We start from the raw sequence: 16033 nt of genomic DNA, 5'->3' as shown, positions 1-16033 counted from the left end.
ATAGATATTGGGGATTGAATATGAATGTAGAGAAAACAAAATATTTATGTATAGGAGAGGAGAGTACGGGTATGGAACTGGAGAACCAAGAGAGGATAGAATCATGTAGACAATACTATTATATTTAGGAGTGCAATTCAACACACAAAGCACAGATGAGGAAGAAAACAAACTTAGAAATACACAAGCCAGGAAAGCGATTGGATGTTTGAATGGTATTTTATGGAGCAGAGAGATTGGGAAAACGGAAAGTACAGATATATGAGACCATGAAAAAAGCAGTCTACTATATGGATCAGAAACATGGAGAATAACCGAGAATTTAAAAAGGAAATTGGAAGCTACGGAAATGGAAGTCATGAGGAGAGCGGCAGGAATATCACGCTTGGAGAAAATAAGAAATGAGGAAGTAAAGGGGAGAATGGGTATAGAGGGAACCATAAAAGAGGATATCGAGAGAAAACAACTGATATGGTACGGGCACGTGGAGAGCATGGAAGAGGTCAGGTTACTAAAGAAAATCATGAAATGGATACCAAGGGAGAGAAGGAGGAAAGGAAGACCAAAGAGGACTTGGGCGGAAGGGATAAGGAAGTCCATGAGCGAGAGAAACTTAGGAGAGGAAGATTGGATGAACAGAACGAAATGGAAGTTAGGCATCGGACAACGGCGAAAGACGTTATGAACCGATTATATATATATTATATTATTTTATACAATAAGGCATGGCTCAACGTGACGCGAATACAGATCACATTACGAGCGTTGACTGAGCGAAGCGCTGACAATGCGAGCCACGCGCGAAGCCCGAGCGACCGTGCAATCATTTCATTGCGAAAACGCGGAAATCAGGGCAAGCGGAAGAAGGACATTGCGAAAATGTAATGTAGAAGTCCTACTTAAAAGCGAAGTAAAAATCCTACTTAGAATTCCTTAGCTTGCATACGGATCTTGCCAAAATCAAACGGCACGACACATAGTCTTGTCGCTAAACGATACCCTCCCAGGAAACCAAAGGGAGATAATAAAAAGTCCCTTCGTTAAGACCCATCGTTAACGAGCGGTGTGCAGTTTTTACCATTAATATTACGCTGGCAGTCTTTATCATTAACTAATATTACGCGGGTAGTCACCATAACTATCAAGTAGGCAGTCTTGACCATTAATTTACCTAACGCGGGCCATCTTTATTCTTGATTACCTCTACGCATGTGAAATCGCTAACAGTCGCGAGTGTCAAAGCGAGTGTCGATAATTATTATAATATTGAGTAGCCACGTAGTCGGCAGAAATACATACGAAGAAGCGAGAAGCGAGTCTCGAGACCGAAACTCGACTCTAGACACGCGCACGTCAAGATATCCGCTATCGCGATACGCGACGCGAGCGAATGTGCGGGAACATTGTAATTAAGCCAAGTCACGAATAAAACAGATATTTATATATTTATTTAAATTTAAAGGTGTCAGAATTATTTAAATAAAGTCAGTGCAGTTCTCGGGCGGAGCCCAAATTTCTAAATTCTTTCCGGCAAACGATCCCAACTACCTCTGGAGGCACAACAATTCATACATTAGGGTTTTACTTTACATTTTCAATATCTCTATTTATAGGACACTCAGAACAGAAATAAAGACACTTTCATTATGTAAGAAGACTCAAGTTATTAATTATGTCTATTAAGAACTTGATCGACCTAGTTATTAAAATCCGTTAATCTAAAGTACTTTCAACTGGGCGTACAATCCCCTTTGCTGTTGCTGTGCGTGACTTACAAGGGGAAAGCACGGGTTGGGAAATTCAGTTTGGGATCAGCCTTCGTGTGGTGGTAGTGTACCCTTAGGGTGTAAATATATTAAAATCATAGGGCGCACTACCGAGCCAATTCCGAGAAAAAGCGTCTTAAAGTTTTCCAAGTTGCTTATACATAAGAAAGTTTTCTCACCTGTCAAGCAGCTGTCTGGCTGAGGCGGTAGCGTGTCCGACTCGCATGCCCGTAGTCGCAGGTTCAATCCTTATAACTTAATTTTTTTTTCTTTTTTTTCGTCCGAATAATCATCCAATAAATATTTTTTTACTTCTAATTAAAAATTTATTCATTTACAAGTTATTTTATTGAAGAAATAGAAATTTTTAACATTTGTCTTTAAACACTTTTTAATTTTCTTTTTATTCATCCACAAAATTTTTACAAATTTTTACATTACTTTTCTGATATATTTTTATTTGTAAATATTTATACGATTTTTCAATATAAAAGATATACCTAATACAAAAGATATACACAATTAAAAGTGCTTTCAAAAAGTGCTGTTAGTTTTATTCAAATTTTGATGGTTTACAGAAACCAGAATGATAATTATCGTAGAAACATGAAAAACAGAAAATACCTCGACAACTCGAGGTATTTAAAGACAAATGTTAAAAATTTCCATTTTTTTTCAATAAAATAACTTGTAAATGAATAAATTTTTAATTAGAAGTAAACAAATATTTATTGGATGATTATTCGGACAAAAAAAAGAAAAAAAAGTTAAGTTATAAGGATCGAACCTGCGACTACGAGCATGCGAGTCGGACACGCTACCGCCTCAGCCAGACGGCCGCTTGACAGGTGAGAAAACTTTCTTATGTATAAGCAACTTGGAAAACTTTAAGACGCTTTTTCTCGGAATTGGCTGGATAGTGCGCCCTATGACTTTAATATATTTACACCCTAAGGGTACACTACCACCACATGAAGGCTGATCCCAAACTGAAGTTCCCAACCCTTGTTAGTGCAAGATACAATTATGCCTTTTAATGAATTATTGTATATTTGTTATGTTCTTCATTATACATATATAATTTTGCATAATAAATATATAAATATATTATTATGTTATATATTATTATATTATATATATAGTATGGAGGATATTACCTGAGCTATACGACAAATAGAAAGCGCTTCTTTCAATCTTTTGTTTGATGTATGTTCATATAAGTGTTTAAATAAATTATAAAATGAGGTAGCCACAGTAGCACCATCTCCACGTCTTACCATGACCATGCCATTACGAACACTGACAATGCTAGGTTGTTTTCCAAATTCACTGCGTTATGAAAAGAATATATATTTATGAGAATAATTAAAATAAAATTTAAAATGCGGGAATAAATACCATAAGATTAAATTACAGAAGATAAAATTAAATATAATATGAATAAAATTTGATATACTGTACAAGAAGAGCATAGATTATCAGTTTTGGTTTGATATAATAAATAACGGAAATTATATATATCATATCATATTATATATTTTGCAATATTTTTTTTCACTGCGTATTCTTTAAGCAACTTGAAATTAATTTTTTCATAGTAAAATTATACAGAGGTATTTATGTATAATCGAAGTAATTAATAATTCAAGATAAAGAATTTTGTATAAATTAAAATCTGGCAAAGAAAATATAAATCAGCAGATAATATTTTATAAATAAAATTTTGGTAAACCTGCATAAAAGGGAACCTCCCTCGTATGATTTTGACCTTGACATATGTTGTCAAAGTCATCATCCTGAGTGACCTCCAAAAGGTCATAGCCGTGGCTCGTAGTTTATTAAAAAGTTATTAATAAAAAAACTTTAATGAATGCAAGTTTACCAAAGTTTTAAATAGACGATCTATATTACATAATACAGAAAAAGATTTTAATAAACTAATAAAAGCTCTTATGAATATATCATACGAAGGAGATAAAAAGCTACCGCGGTAATTTGCGCGCATATGTTTTATTATAATCAAATTACATTGATATTTTAACTAACAATAAGTGATAGATACAATCACAAAAAGCGTACCGTTTCGTCCTTTTTTGGATCTTTAGTGTAGCTACAAAGTATATGGAATATATTATATCAAAAATGTAATAGTGATAATACGCAGAACAAGAGTGAATCACCCAAGGTAAACGTTATATGGAATGGAATTTCAAGAAAGAAAGAGACTATCCGATGAAATATACTACATTAATGTGTAATTGCCCTGAAAATAATAAAAAAAAAACTAAAACGGACGCTTTTTGTGATTGTGTCTATCACTTAGTTAAAATATCAATATAATTTGATTATAATAAAACATATGCGCACAAATTATCGAGCTGGCTTTTGATTGTCTTTTGCCTCCTTCAAACAAAAAAAAAGGTAATTATATAGAATAAGGCCTTTTCTGAATTTTGACAAATATGATCGGATATATCACGGTAAAACTTTTTGTTGTGACTCCAACAGTGATAATCAGTCGAGGGAACTTATCCCCTCTATCCCCCCCAAAAAAACCGAGAAATCCCAAAATTTACCAAAGCAAATCAAGGTTCATCCCACAACCCAAACCAAATTTTAGTTTTAAATCAGAAATAGGTTTGGGTTAGGTTATATCTTCCGGAAGTGGCGCTCCCCGTAGGAGAGGGGTGAGGTGGGGGGGGGGGGCAAAACCCACTGCGTCCACACATATACTTTACAAAGCAAAGCGAGATCCACCCCTAATTGTTGTGTGAATGGAAAAGTGTATTCGTGGACGCAGTATGTCTCGCTCCTCTACGGAAAGGTTTCACTTCCGGAAGATATAACTTAACCCAAACTAAATTTTAAATGAGAAATAAGTTTGGGTTAGGTTATATCTTCCGGAAGTGAAGCCCCCCTCCGTAGAGGGGCGGGGCCCCACTGTGTCCACGCATATACTTTACAAAGGGCGCATTCCACTTAACGACCGTAATGCTCGCGAGCACCATCTGTCTTTGTTTAATTTTTGATGAACAACACAGATAAAATGATACCATGAGCAGTCGTTAAGTGGAACGCGCCCAAAACAAAGCGAAGTTCATCCTACAATTGTTGTGGATGGGAAAGTGTATGCATGGACGCAGTGGGTTCCGCTTCCTCACCCTCCCCCCCTACGGGCGGCCACCACTTCCAAAAGATATAATCTAACTCACAAGTAACACTACCCAACTGATACTCATCGATTTGAATGAAACTTAACATACTTATTAAACGCCGAAAAACATTAAATACGTGTTTTTTTGTTTCGGCTAAACACGATTTTTAGGGGTAGAAAGTACCCCTCAACCCCTGGAGGTGGAAACAGTTATGGCTAATTATTTCCGAAACGATACATTTTCTGAAAAAAGTGCTTAGGACCAAAGTTGTAGAGTTCAAAGCGATGCATTTGATGACGTAAAACTATAAACAATGAACACTTGCCCAAGTACAGATGTGAAAATGATAATTGAAGGTATATTCGAACGAAATTCACGAGCAAGATAGCTCATAGCAAATAACTGATCAAGAAGTAATTTTGGAAAATGCTTGCTCAACGACAGTCGGGAAAATAATAATTGATTATATGTCCGAATGAAATAGAGACAGTATATATATATATATATATATATATATATATATATATATATATATATATAATAATTACAATTTTGATAATAGCTTTCCACATCGCCCATGAGATACTATTGTCGATGCGTTTTTTTTTTAAATGATTTTCCCAGAAGGCCTATTCCATTATCCTATTCCTATTTCATTATCCTTATTATCTTTTAATGGAATAGGCCTACTAGGGAAACCACTTTTGAAAAAACGTATCGACAATAGTATCTCATGGGTGATGTGAAAAGCTATTATCAAAATTGTAATCATTATATATATATTACTGTCTCTAAAATATATTATAATAACATAATATATATGTGCGTAATAGATTATATATATAATATATTAATAATAGAAATTTATAAAAATTATCTAGCAAGGCAAATTTAAATGACGATTTGACAGAAGGTACGATCTCAACATATTTTTTTATATAGGGACACTCCTGAGGCATAGCGTTGCACACGCGATCAGCCGTCGAGCCTCGAACGGTAGTGGGGGAACCGTAGGCGGCGCCTCAGATATTGGCCGGAAAAGGGCATCTAAATCCGAGCACTGATCTAAATCAAACCGATTTCTGATTTAAAACTAAAATCTGATTTGGGTTGTGGGGTGGACCTCGCTTTGTTTTAATAATTTTTGGGCTTTTTTGGATTTTGGGGGGGGGGAGAGTGATGAGAGACGGGCTCCCCCGACTGATTATCACTGTTGAAGTCACAACAAAGAGTTTTACCGAGAGATCCGATCATATTTGTCAAAATTCAAAAAAGATCTTATTCTACATAATTACCAAAAAAAAAAGATTTTAATTAGAAAAGGGAGTAGAATTTTTATTAGAGATATATATAATATTAAAAATTAAAAAATGATATAAATGATAATTTTCCTCGATATTTTCACTAAAAATATTCGTTCATACATATTAGTCAAAATAAGTTAAAAGAATATCTAATGGTTCTGAACACTTGTTATGTAACGAAAATAATAATATCGTAACAATAACGATATATTTTTCATAAATCTTCTTTAATTAATATTTCTGAATATATTTTTGTAATTCCTTGTATAATAATTAGATTTATAAAAATATAAAATAACACCATATATAGAAGAAAAGATGAGAATATGGAACAGGATAGTAATATGAAATGAATTATTTCTAAAAGTATTGTAACAATCTATCGGTAATTATAGTAACAATAACCATTAGCTTCCATTTTGAACATTAAAATGTATTGATATGTTAGAGAAAGTACATAGACATATAGAATAGATTGACTTTTAAGAGATAGCGTGGCACTATGAAGGATAGCGATCCCTGCAATACTATTTATGTTCTTACTTAAGTAAGAGTAGTAGAAATAAAAGCGAATGAGAGGAATACAGGAGATGTACAGGAACGTTCTTGGTATATATCCATAGTGTATTTAATATAAGTATAACATATATTTAAAAATGATATTATGTGCTGTCTGGGTATGGCTAAAACTAAGGTTAAGAATATTAGTAGAACACACATATACACGCACGTACATACACACGGTCACACACACTCGCGTACACGCGCACGCACACAGATGCGTACACGCACGTATGCCTTCGCGCACATATGGTATATATACATACATACACACATCTTAAAATATTATTCTCTCGTAACATATACAGGGTGATTCAAAACAACCTTCTGTCCTTACAATGTCATATACTTGACACTATTTTAAGACGACTTTTCCTTTGCCAAAATTTTTTTCGAGGCTTAGTTTTTAAATTATAAGCCAAAATAGTTAACGAATTACGGGCCGCGTACACAAGGCAGGCAGGAGCGGAGCGACTCACCGTCCCATACTGGTGATTACGTGAGGCGCTCGCTGCGATTAACTGTTTGCTACATGGGGTGTATGTGTGAGAGAGAACGTATACGCGTATACATATAAATACACATTCTCTCTTTCTCACTCACTGACTCTTACCTTGTATGTAGAGATTCGTTGCCCTTATACGACTCAATAAGTAATATTTCCGTGTGATACAACGAGTAACTAGCAAACTTTTTTTCACTCACAAATTGTACCACTTATCGAACTTTTACGTATTAATCCGCGCACGATAAACTGAATTTATTAAAAAAAACGATGTTATTATACATTATTATATTTTCATATTTTATAGTTTTATGTTTTCGAAACTATCGAATTTACAATGTCGGAGGCTTTAGCCGATCACGGGACACATGATAGCGTCCGCGTCGATCACGCGTAATGTGATACATTCAGTTGTTCGGCAGCCGGCAGCCGGCATGCCGGCAACGCTAGTACCGATACAACTTGCTTGCTGTCGTCGCGCAGTTTCCGCATCGAATAACGCGTTTCTTTCTTCGAGATATTTTAATAATTAATCGGTAGTAATCGGTAGATTGTGATTAACCGTTATAATCGTTAATAAATTCAATTTATCGATAAAGTGCGTAGATTAATTCGTAAAAGTTCGATAAGTGGTACAATTTATGAGTGAAAAAAATTTGCTAGTTACTCGTTCTATCATACGGAAGTATTACTTATTGAGTCGTATGAGGGCAACAAATTACTATATAAAAGGTAAGAAATAGTGTGTGAGAAAGAGAGAGAGAGAGACAGAGTGCATGTGTGCGATCAACTGTTTGCTACACGCGATAGATATAAAACAGAAAGACAAAGAAGAGAGAAAGAGAGTGCGTGTATGCTATCAGCTGTTTGCTATATACGATGGGTGTAAAAGAGACAGAGAGGGAGAAAGAGAGAGAGAGAGAGAGAGAGAGAGAGAGAGAGAGAGAGAGAAAGAGAGAGAGAGAATGTGTATGTGTGTGTATACGCGTATACGTTCTCTCTCACACATACACTCCATCGTATGTAGCAAACAGTTGATCGCAGTGAGCGCCTCACGTAATCACCAGCATCGGACGATGAGTTGCGCCACCCCTGCTTGCCTCGCGTACGCGGCCCGTAATTCGTTAACTATTTTGGCTTATAATTTAAAAACTAAGCCTCGAAAAAAATTTTGGCAAAGGAAAAGTCGTCTTAGAATAGTGTCAAGTATATGACATTGTAAGGACAGAAGGTTGTTTTGAATCACCCTGTATAGTAATAAAAAATGTATACATCTCACGTTTTAAAAACTGGTTCTTATTTGCAAATACTTAAATAAAAAGTGTTCAAAAACTATCAAATATTCTTTTCTTTATAAATTGCTTAAAATTTAAAACTCATCTTTGCTCAAAATGTCATCAAAATAAAAGATTTTTATCGAACTAAACTTTTAAGAAAACAATAAATGACAACTATTTTTTAGCTCATTTAAAAAAAATTATTTTGATATAATTTTGGTTTTAAAGTTAATTCCCTACAAATACATTTAATGATAAATATCAATAAAATGCAATATATTTCACAATATGCTCACTATTTCGTCACAAAAAAAAATTATTTTTCAAATATCAAAAGAAGTAATTAAGTCAATGTTTTTTTAAGCATAAAGTCAACCAGTGAGACTTCATGTTTAAAGAAACATTTAATGATTCTGGGACTATTTTAGAATTATGTAAAAGGTATTCGATGCACGGTATAAGTGCATGAAAGGTCACATCTCACCGATTTAATCGTTGTTTAAATATGTTGTGGGGGAGGTTATTCTGAATAATTTTCTGTAAAATTTAAGTAAAAGCGCTATTGGTTTGGGATATAAAAAATTTGACAGTAAAGTTTGTGTACGGTATAATCTGTTATTTTTGACTGTAAAGATCTGTTTACGATTATCACGCGTGGAAGGGACAGAGTCTCCAGCAGCCCCAACCCAAAAGATTTTAACCTAATCTTTTTCCGAGAAATGAAGCATTATTCACAGTATATAATTTTTAAATATTGCCAAACGAGTTTGGCCCTTCTCCGCCCATGCATTTGATAAATAATGTTTTTCATTTTGAAACTTATGAGATGAAATGAGGGAAATAAACTATATTAAGAAAAGTAGTGTTTAATTCAACTTTTTCAATGTTAGAAATGTACTCTTATTTCTTTTTATTATTTCTCTAATTTGAAACAGATGTCAGCACGTTTGAATATAATATTATTTTAAGTTGGTAACGAGTTAGAAAAGTTTCTTCTGTTGTTTCTATTGATAGTTATAACAGTTTCCAAAGAGAGAGTTAGAATAAATAAAAGTCTTGTACAATATTAAGTGAATCTTTGTACTCTCTTAAAGGAGAGGCTCAGGATTTGTCCTCTCCGATTTCAATGAGTTTAATATATGTATGTTATAGTACTACCCTCAGTAATCATAGGAAAAGCCACTTGATGCATTTGCAAGAAAAATTAGTTCAAACATATAGTATTATCCTCCCAATAATCACAGGAAAAGTCACTCGATGCAACTCTCAAGATTTGCAAGAAAAATTAGTTCAAATTTCCCGTGCTCGTTATATATCAATAAGAATAGTTTGTTTCGTAACAGTCGTAGCTGCAAACGCAAAGTGATCGACTACTACGGCGGATCACTGCGTGTTTACAGGTTCAAATTTTGTTTTTTTCCTGCAAAAACAGTGATCTGCCGTAGTAATCGATATATGTATAGAGTGTAACACAGCACTCGTATCAGCAGTTTTTTGAAGAAACAACGCATTTTCGTGAAAAATGTTTAATGCAAAAGTTGTAGAGCTCTAAGTGGCGCATTATATAATAATATTAGTATGATCTTGAATAGCACCGTCAAGGTCATATAAAAATCACTTTGAATTTTTTAAATAGAACCTCTTATTTTTCATTACATATTTTTGTAGCTTATTTCGAGAGCTTTCCAAAACACTATAACAAAGTATTTTTTCATTAAGTACTTTTTGAGTTATTTTATATTTTAATCTGATATATTTTGATATAAAAAATAAAATATTTTGTAAAATATTCAGTTTTCGATAATCTTTCCATAATACGTTTATGTACAGAATAATGAGACAAATCAATTAGTGCAAAAAAAAAAAAAAATTGTTTAAAAAAATACATTGTAAATAATTTTCTTAAAAACAATTATTTTTTATATTAATTGATTTGTTTCATTATTCTGTACATAAAAGTATTACGGTAAGATGATCGAAAACTGAATATTTTACGAAATATTTTGTTTTTTATATCAAAATATGTCAGATTAAAATATAAAATAATTCAAAAAGTACTTAATGAAAAAATACTTTATTATAGTGTTTTGGAAAGTTCTTGAGATAAGCTATAAGAATATGTAATGAAAAATAGGGAGTTCCATTAAAAAAATTTAAAGTGATTTTTATATGACCTTGATGGTGCTATTCAAGGTCATACTAATATTATTATATAATGCACCACTTAGAGCTCTATAACTTTTGCATGAAACATTTTTCACGAAAATGCGTTGTTTCCTCAAAAAACTGCTGATTCGGGCGTTCTGTTACATCTTGTATAAAGATAACGGAAAGTTTGAACTAATTTTTCTTGTAAATGCTTGAGAGTTGTATCGAGTGGCTTTCCCTGTGATTTCTGGGAGAGTAGTACTATAACATATATTAAGCTCATTGAAATTGGAGAGGACAAATCCTGAGCCTTTCCTTTTAGTGAACTCTTTATTCCACAATTACTAATTACTCTCGCGAGTAATTAAGAACCACCAAAGTTCCAACAGGTTATAGGCCCAGAGCTCGCGTGTGGAAAATGAGTTAGAGAGTAAAAGGACGATGTGCAGACTGAACAAAGGATATTAATATCTCGTGGTGGTAAAAGCGCACAGTGAGAACGAAGCAAAGTGCAACTCAGGAACCATGGACATCCTAATAAGGTTTCAGCTCAAGAAGTTCGATAGCAAAAGATTTCAACTCTAAAAATACCAGATGAAGATTATTTTTCGAACAGAGACAGGCATGTTCGATTTAATGAACGACGCCACACCACAGTGGAAGCGAAAACGACAGTTAGAGCAATATGAGATGCCTTAAATGAAAAAGCAATGTTGCTTATGTCGTCAGGAATGATGTATGAACAACTTCAGACGGTAGTGCCAGACTGTTCCGGAAATGTGGACTTGGCTAAAGATGATTTATGAGCAGAGATCAGCAGTAAACAAAGTGGTACTGGAACAAAAGTTTTTCAATTACAAGATAGCGCACACCGACTTAATCACGCAACATGTAAACAAGGTTGAAGAGATGGCACAAGTACTGTTAGATGTCGGCGAGCAGTGAAGAACGTTGACAAGACGGCGAAGTTGCTCGGAGGATTACCGTTTAAATATAACGTGTTCGTGATAGCTTAAGAGTCTTACGATGAAATCAAACAAATGTTTGACAATTTAACGATGACAGCACGATTACTGAAAGAAGAACAAAGATTGACATTGTCGGAGGAAATAGCAACAGCATTCACGGCAACTTGAATTAAGAGCAAATAAATAAATCCATCGAAACCGAAGAAAAGTGAATCACAAAGTGATTTAAAGGATAAACAAAACATTAACTACTTTTACCGTAAGAAGAAAGGCCACTACAAGTCAGATCGTCGATTAAAAATAGCAAAGCAAAAACAATCAAACAAGCGAAGATAAGAGTCATAATTTTCTGTATATTGAAACAAAAAATTTATCGGGCACGAATAGTGAGAATGATTGGCTGGCTAACAGTGTTGCTTTCGCAAAACATATGTTGCATCGAGGAGAATGACTCACGGAAATAAAGAAGAATACGAAAGATTTTTTGTATAGTTCAAATCAGTGATAATTCTCACAACTTGTCAGTTAAAAGCAGAAGGTTGTGGTTCTATCGTGTGCAAGCATGGGCTGATGGCAAGTGGTAGCTAAAGACTCTCGAGAATATCCTATTTATTCCAGAATTGAGGAAAAATTTATTCTCATCGTCAGTCGAAGCGATGATAAGCAAAGATTTAAAGGTACTGTTTAATCTTAACAAATTGGAAGTTCACGGATCAAGAGTGATAATCACTGGTATAAAGCAAAAGAATCAGTGCTATAAAACGGAGGCAACTCAAGAAGAAGCTAACGTGTCATTGGGAGACTCAGCCAAGCTGTGACACAATTTCCATACATTGAAAGACATGGCTGACAGTGGACTTATATCCTAAAAATAAACAATCTTGATGAATCATCTTGACGAATTATTTTGTGAAATATGCCAGTATGAAAAACTTCATTGGAGACCATTTCAGAAGAAAATTCAAGAGAGGACATTAAAACCAGGCGAATGTGCATATGGACTTATGTGGAAAAATGACATATCCATCAACAGATGGTTCAAATTACTTTTTACTTTTGAAGGACGGTTGCATGTCATATCGGTCAATATACTTCATCAAGCACAAAAGTAATGTATTTGCGAAGTTTGTTGAATATAAAAGGTTGGAAACACAAACAATAAATAAAATAAAGAAATTGTATAGTGATAATGGTTCAATAATGAGCAGTTTTGGCAATTCTTTAAGGACAATGGCATAATATATGAGTTTAGTGCTCTTTACATAGCTGGATAGAACAGATGAATCGAAAGAAAAAATCGATCATTTGTAAAAAGTACTACAATAATATTGATTGCAGCAAATCTTCAACCAGAAAATTAGGTTGAAGCTGTCAACATGAGCGTATACATTCTCGAATCGAAAATCACGTAGTCTCGATAAGAAAATTCCATACAAACTATGATCAAAGAAAACGGTAGATCTCAAACATATGCGCAAATTTGGTTCTGATGTCCACGTCCCGAAACAGTTCCGAACGAAGTTCAATAACAAGATGAAGAAAATGGTTCTAGTTGAATATGAGAATGACAGTGTAAACTATTGTATTCTGTGGATTTAAAGACTGGAAAAATCACTATTACTTGTGATATAAGCGTGATGTAAGTTTCAATGAAAACGTATGTTGCGATAACGATTACAGTGAGGAAATCTATAACACTTTTATTGTATACTTCGGAAACAAAATAATGGAACCAGAAAATAAAGAGCCAGAACGAGAGAGTGAATCAGAGAGTGGCGAAATGTTCGAGGATGCAGCAGCTGGATAAGACTTATTCGCGCTTGCAACAATTAATGACCGGGAAATAAAATTACAATTTGACGTAAAAAACGTAAAAACGGCATTTTTACATAGTGATCTGAAGGAAGAAATCTTTATGAGACAGCCAGAGTGATTCAACAACGACAATCCAGACCTGGTATGCAGATTAAGAAAGAGCTTATATGGACTGAACCAAGCTCCACGTTAGAACAACAAGTTTAAAAGTTTTTTCAGCAAATTCAACTCCAAACAACTCGACTCCGATAGAAGTATAAAAGCCTACAAGGCAAAATGTATGATGGTGTTGTGGTTCATCTTGCTCTTTATGTGGATGATAGACTCATCATGTCTGAAAAAAGAAAAGTAATTCAAAAGATACTGAGTGAACTTAGATCTATGGTAGAATTAAAAGTCAGTGAATCATGATATTCCGTCGTATTGGAAATAAAACGCAATCGAAAAGAGAAAACAACATTTATCAGTCAACGAAACTACATATCTAGAATTTCAGAGAGATTCAACATTATAATTGCAAAGCCAATACAGTTCCAGTAGATCCAAATGCAAACGATGGAAACATTCTGGAGATTGCGAAGAGATTGGAAAGAGCAAAATTTCATACCGTGAAGCTGTAGGTAGCCTGATGTTTGTAGCGATTGTGTCACATCCAGACATAATGTATGCAGTAGGTTAATAAATTCTTGAATAATCCAGGAAAAGCCTACTGGATAGCTATGAAAAGAATCCTAATATACTTACAAGAAATTCAAGATGTCGGTGTTATACATCAAAGAATCTGACGAACTGAATATGTACAGTGACGCAAACTACGCAGGCGATGTAGAGGCAAGAAAATCAACATCGGAGTATGTAAGTATATTCACGAATGGGCCTATGACATGATGCTCACAAAGATAAAAAAGTGTAGCATGCTCAACAACGGAAGCTGAGTATATTGCAGTATCCAACGTAGGAAACCATGTAGCTGAAAACCTTCTTCAGAGACTAAAGAATCGATAATGCCACTCACGAAGCTCCTGATCGACAATCAAAGTGCTTTAAATCTTGTGAAAAATACAGAGCATTACAAGCTTATAAAACATATAGATGTAAAGTACCATTATATTCGTGAGCTTGTAACAAGTGAAGAAATTGAAACTGTATATGTACTTTCTAATAATCAATTGGCAGACTTTCTAATAAAACCATTGTCGCTTGATAAATTCAATGTAAATTATAATTTACTGTCGATTGGCACACATGAGAGTTATAAGAAAAAGCGAGTAAATTAAAAATGCGGGTGTTAAGAAAAATATGTTTAATTTAATTTTTTCAATGTTAGAAATGTACTCTTAGCTTTCTTTATTATTTTTCTAATTTGAAACAGATGTCAGCACGTCTGAATATAATATTATTTACTCTTAAGTTAGTAATGAGTTAGAAAAACTTCTTCTTTTGTTTCTATTGATAGTTACGATAGTTTCCAAAAAGAGATTCAGGATAAATAAGTCTTGTGCAATATTAAGTAATCTTTTTACTCTCTTAGTGAATTTTTCATTCCACAATTACTAATTATTCTCACGATTAATTAGGAAGTGCCGAAGTTTCAACATGTTACATGTATAAACATATTTCATTTATTATTTTTTATTACAGCAAAGGTAGATAATGTTTTGTCATGATATCAAAAAATGCTTTTTATACATTTTTTAAATGAAAATTTTTGTTTAAAAAAAAACTCTACGATATAACCGGCGTAATCTTTCTGGGGAAAGCCATATATCGTGGGATGTTACCACGAATATTTCTCTATACTCTCTTAATATTTTAAGTATGAACTTTAGTATCAAGATCATCGAAACTATATGAATAATTGACAAATGTTTATACCTCTCGGTTAAGGCAATTATACGTTTTCCAACGGTCTGACATAATAATTGTACCGTGCTTGATCTATTTTTATATCACTGTTAATTATGTCTCTGCTGATTGATCAGACATACACTTGACAAACAATTTCCCGTTTCATGCTCAAAACCGCCAAAAATTCATTGCCCTGTAATACATCGATCTTTCTCAAACTTGTTTCCAAATTTTAGTTTCATCTATTTCTACTATATTGCCTTCTCCTCTAACATTTCACTATTGTCTTCTATCCAATCAAGACAAAGCTGAAAAAGAATTTTCAAATACAAAAACAAAAAATTTATATTGCAAATAGAAATATAATAAAAAATGCTTCGTTACAAAAATTTGACCAATTGTCAATAGTGTGAATTTAAATATTAAGCTCATTTTTGAAGAATGCGTATCGAGGAGAGGTATTATTAAAAAGCAATGCAATAAATCTATATGTATCTTGTATGCTCAAATGAGAGAACCATGCGTGTTATGAAGTGGACTTACTGTAAAATTATACAATACTTTATATTGTTTTTTTATGTCCACGTAGTTCTTACAGTGTGATACATAAAAAGCATACATTTACGTTTTAAATCGACAGTTGCTTCATACTATAAACATTTAATCCTTTAAGTAATGTAAAGCTT

At 33.6% G+C, this 16033-nt stretch overlaps 1 protein-coding gene across 1 annotated transcript in view; it reads right to left on the bottom strand.

The window, feature by feature from the left end:
- Positions 1-16033, bottom strand: part of Oseg5 (intraflagellar transport protein Oseg5) — a 369827-nt gene that overhangs the window by 77962 nt on the left and 275832 nt on the right. Inside the window, exon 12 of the mRNA XM_070299093.1 lies at positions 2924-3099. Within this exon, the coding sequence (XP_070155194.1) occupies positions 2924-3099 (176 nt within the window). The remainder of the gene's footprint in view (positions 1-2923; positions 3100-16033) is intronic.

This window comes from Polyergus mexicanus, unplaced genomic scaffold (assembly GCF_030449975.1).
Source record: "Polyergus mexicanus isolate NDT 795.1 unplaced genomic scaffold, iyPolMexi1.0 SCAF_7, whole genome shotgun sequence".
Classification (NCBI taxonomy): Eukaryota; Metazoa; Arthropoda; class Insecta; order Hymenoptera; family Formicidae; genus Polyergus; species Polyergus mexicanus.
The sequence above is the reverse complement of the archived record's forward strand: the minus strand, read 5'-3'. Positions and strand labels throughout refer to the sequence as shown.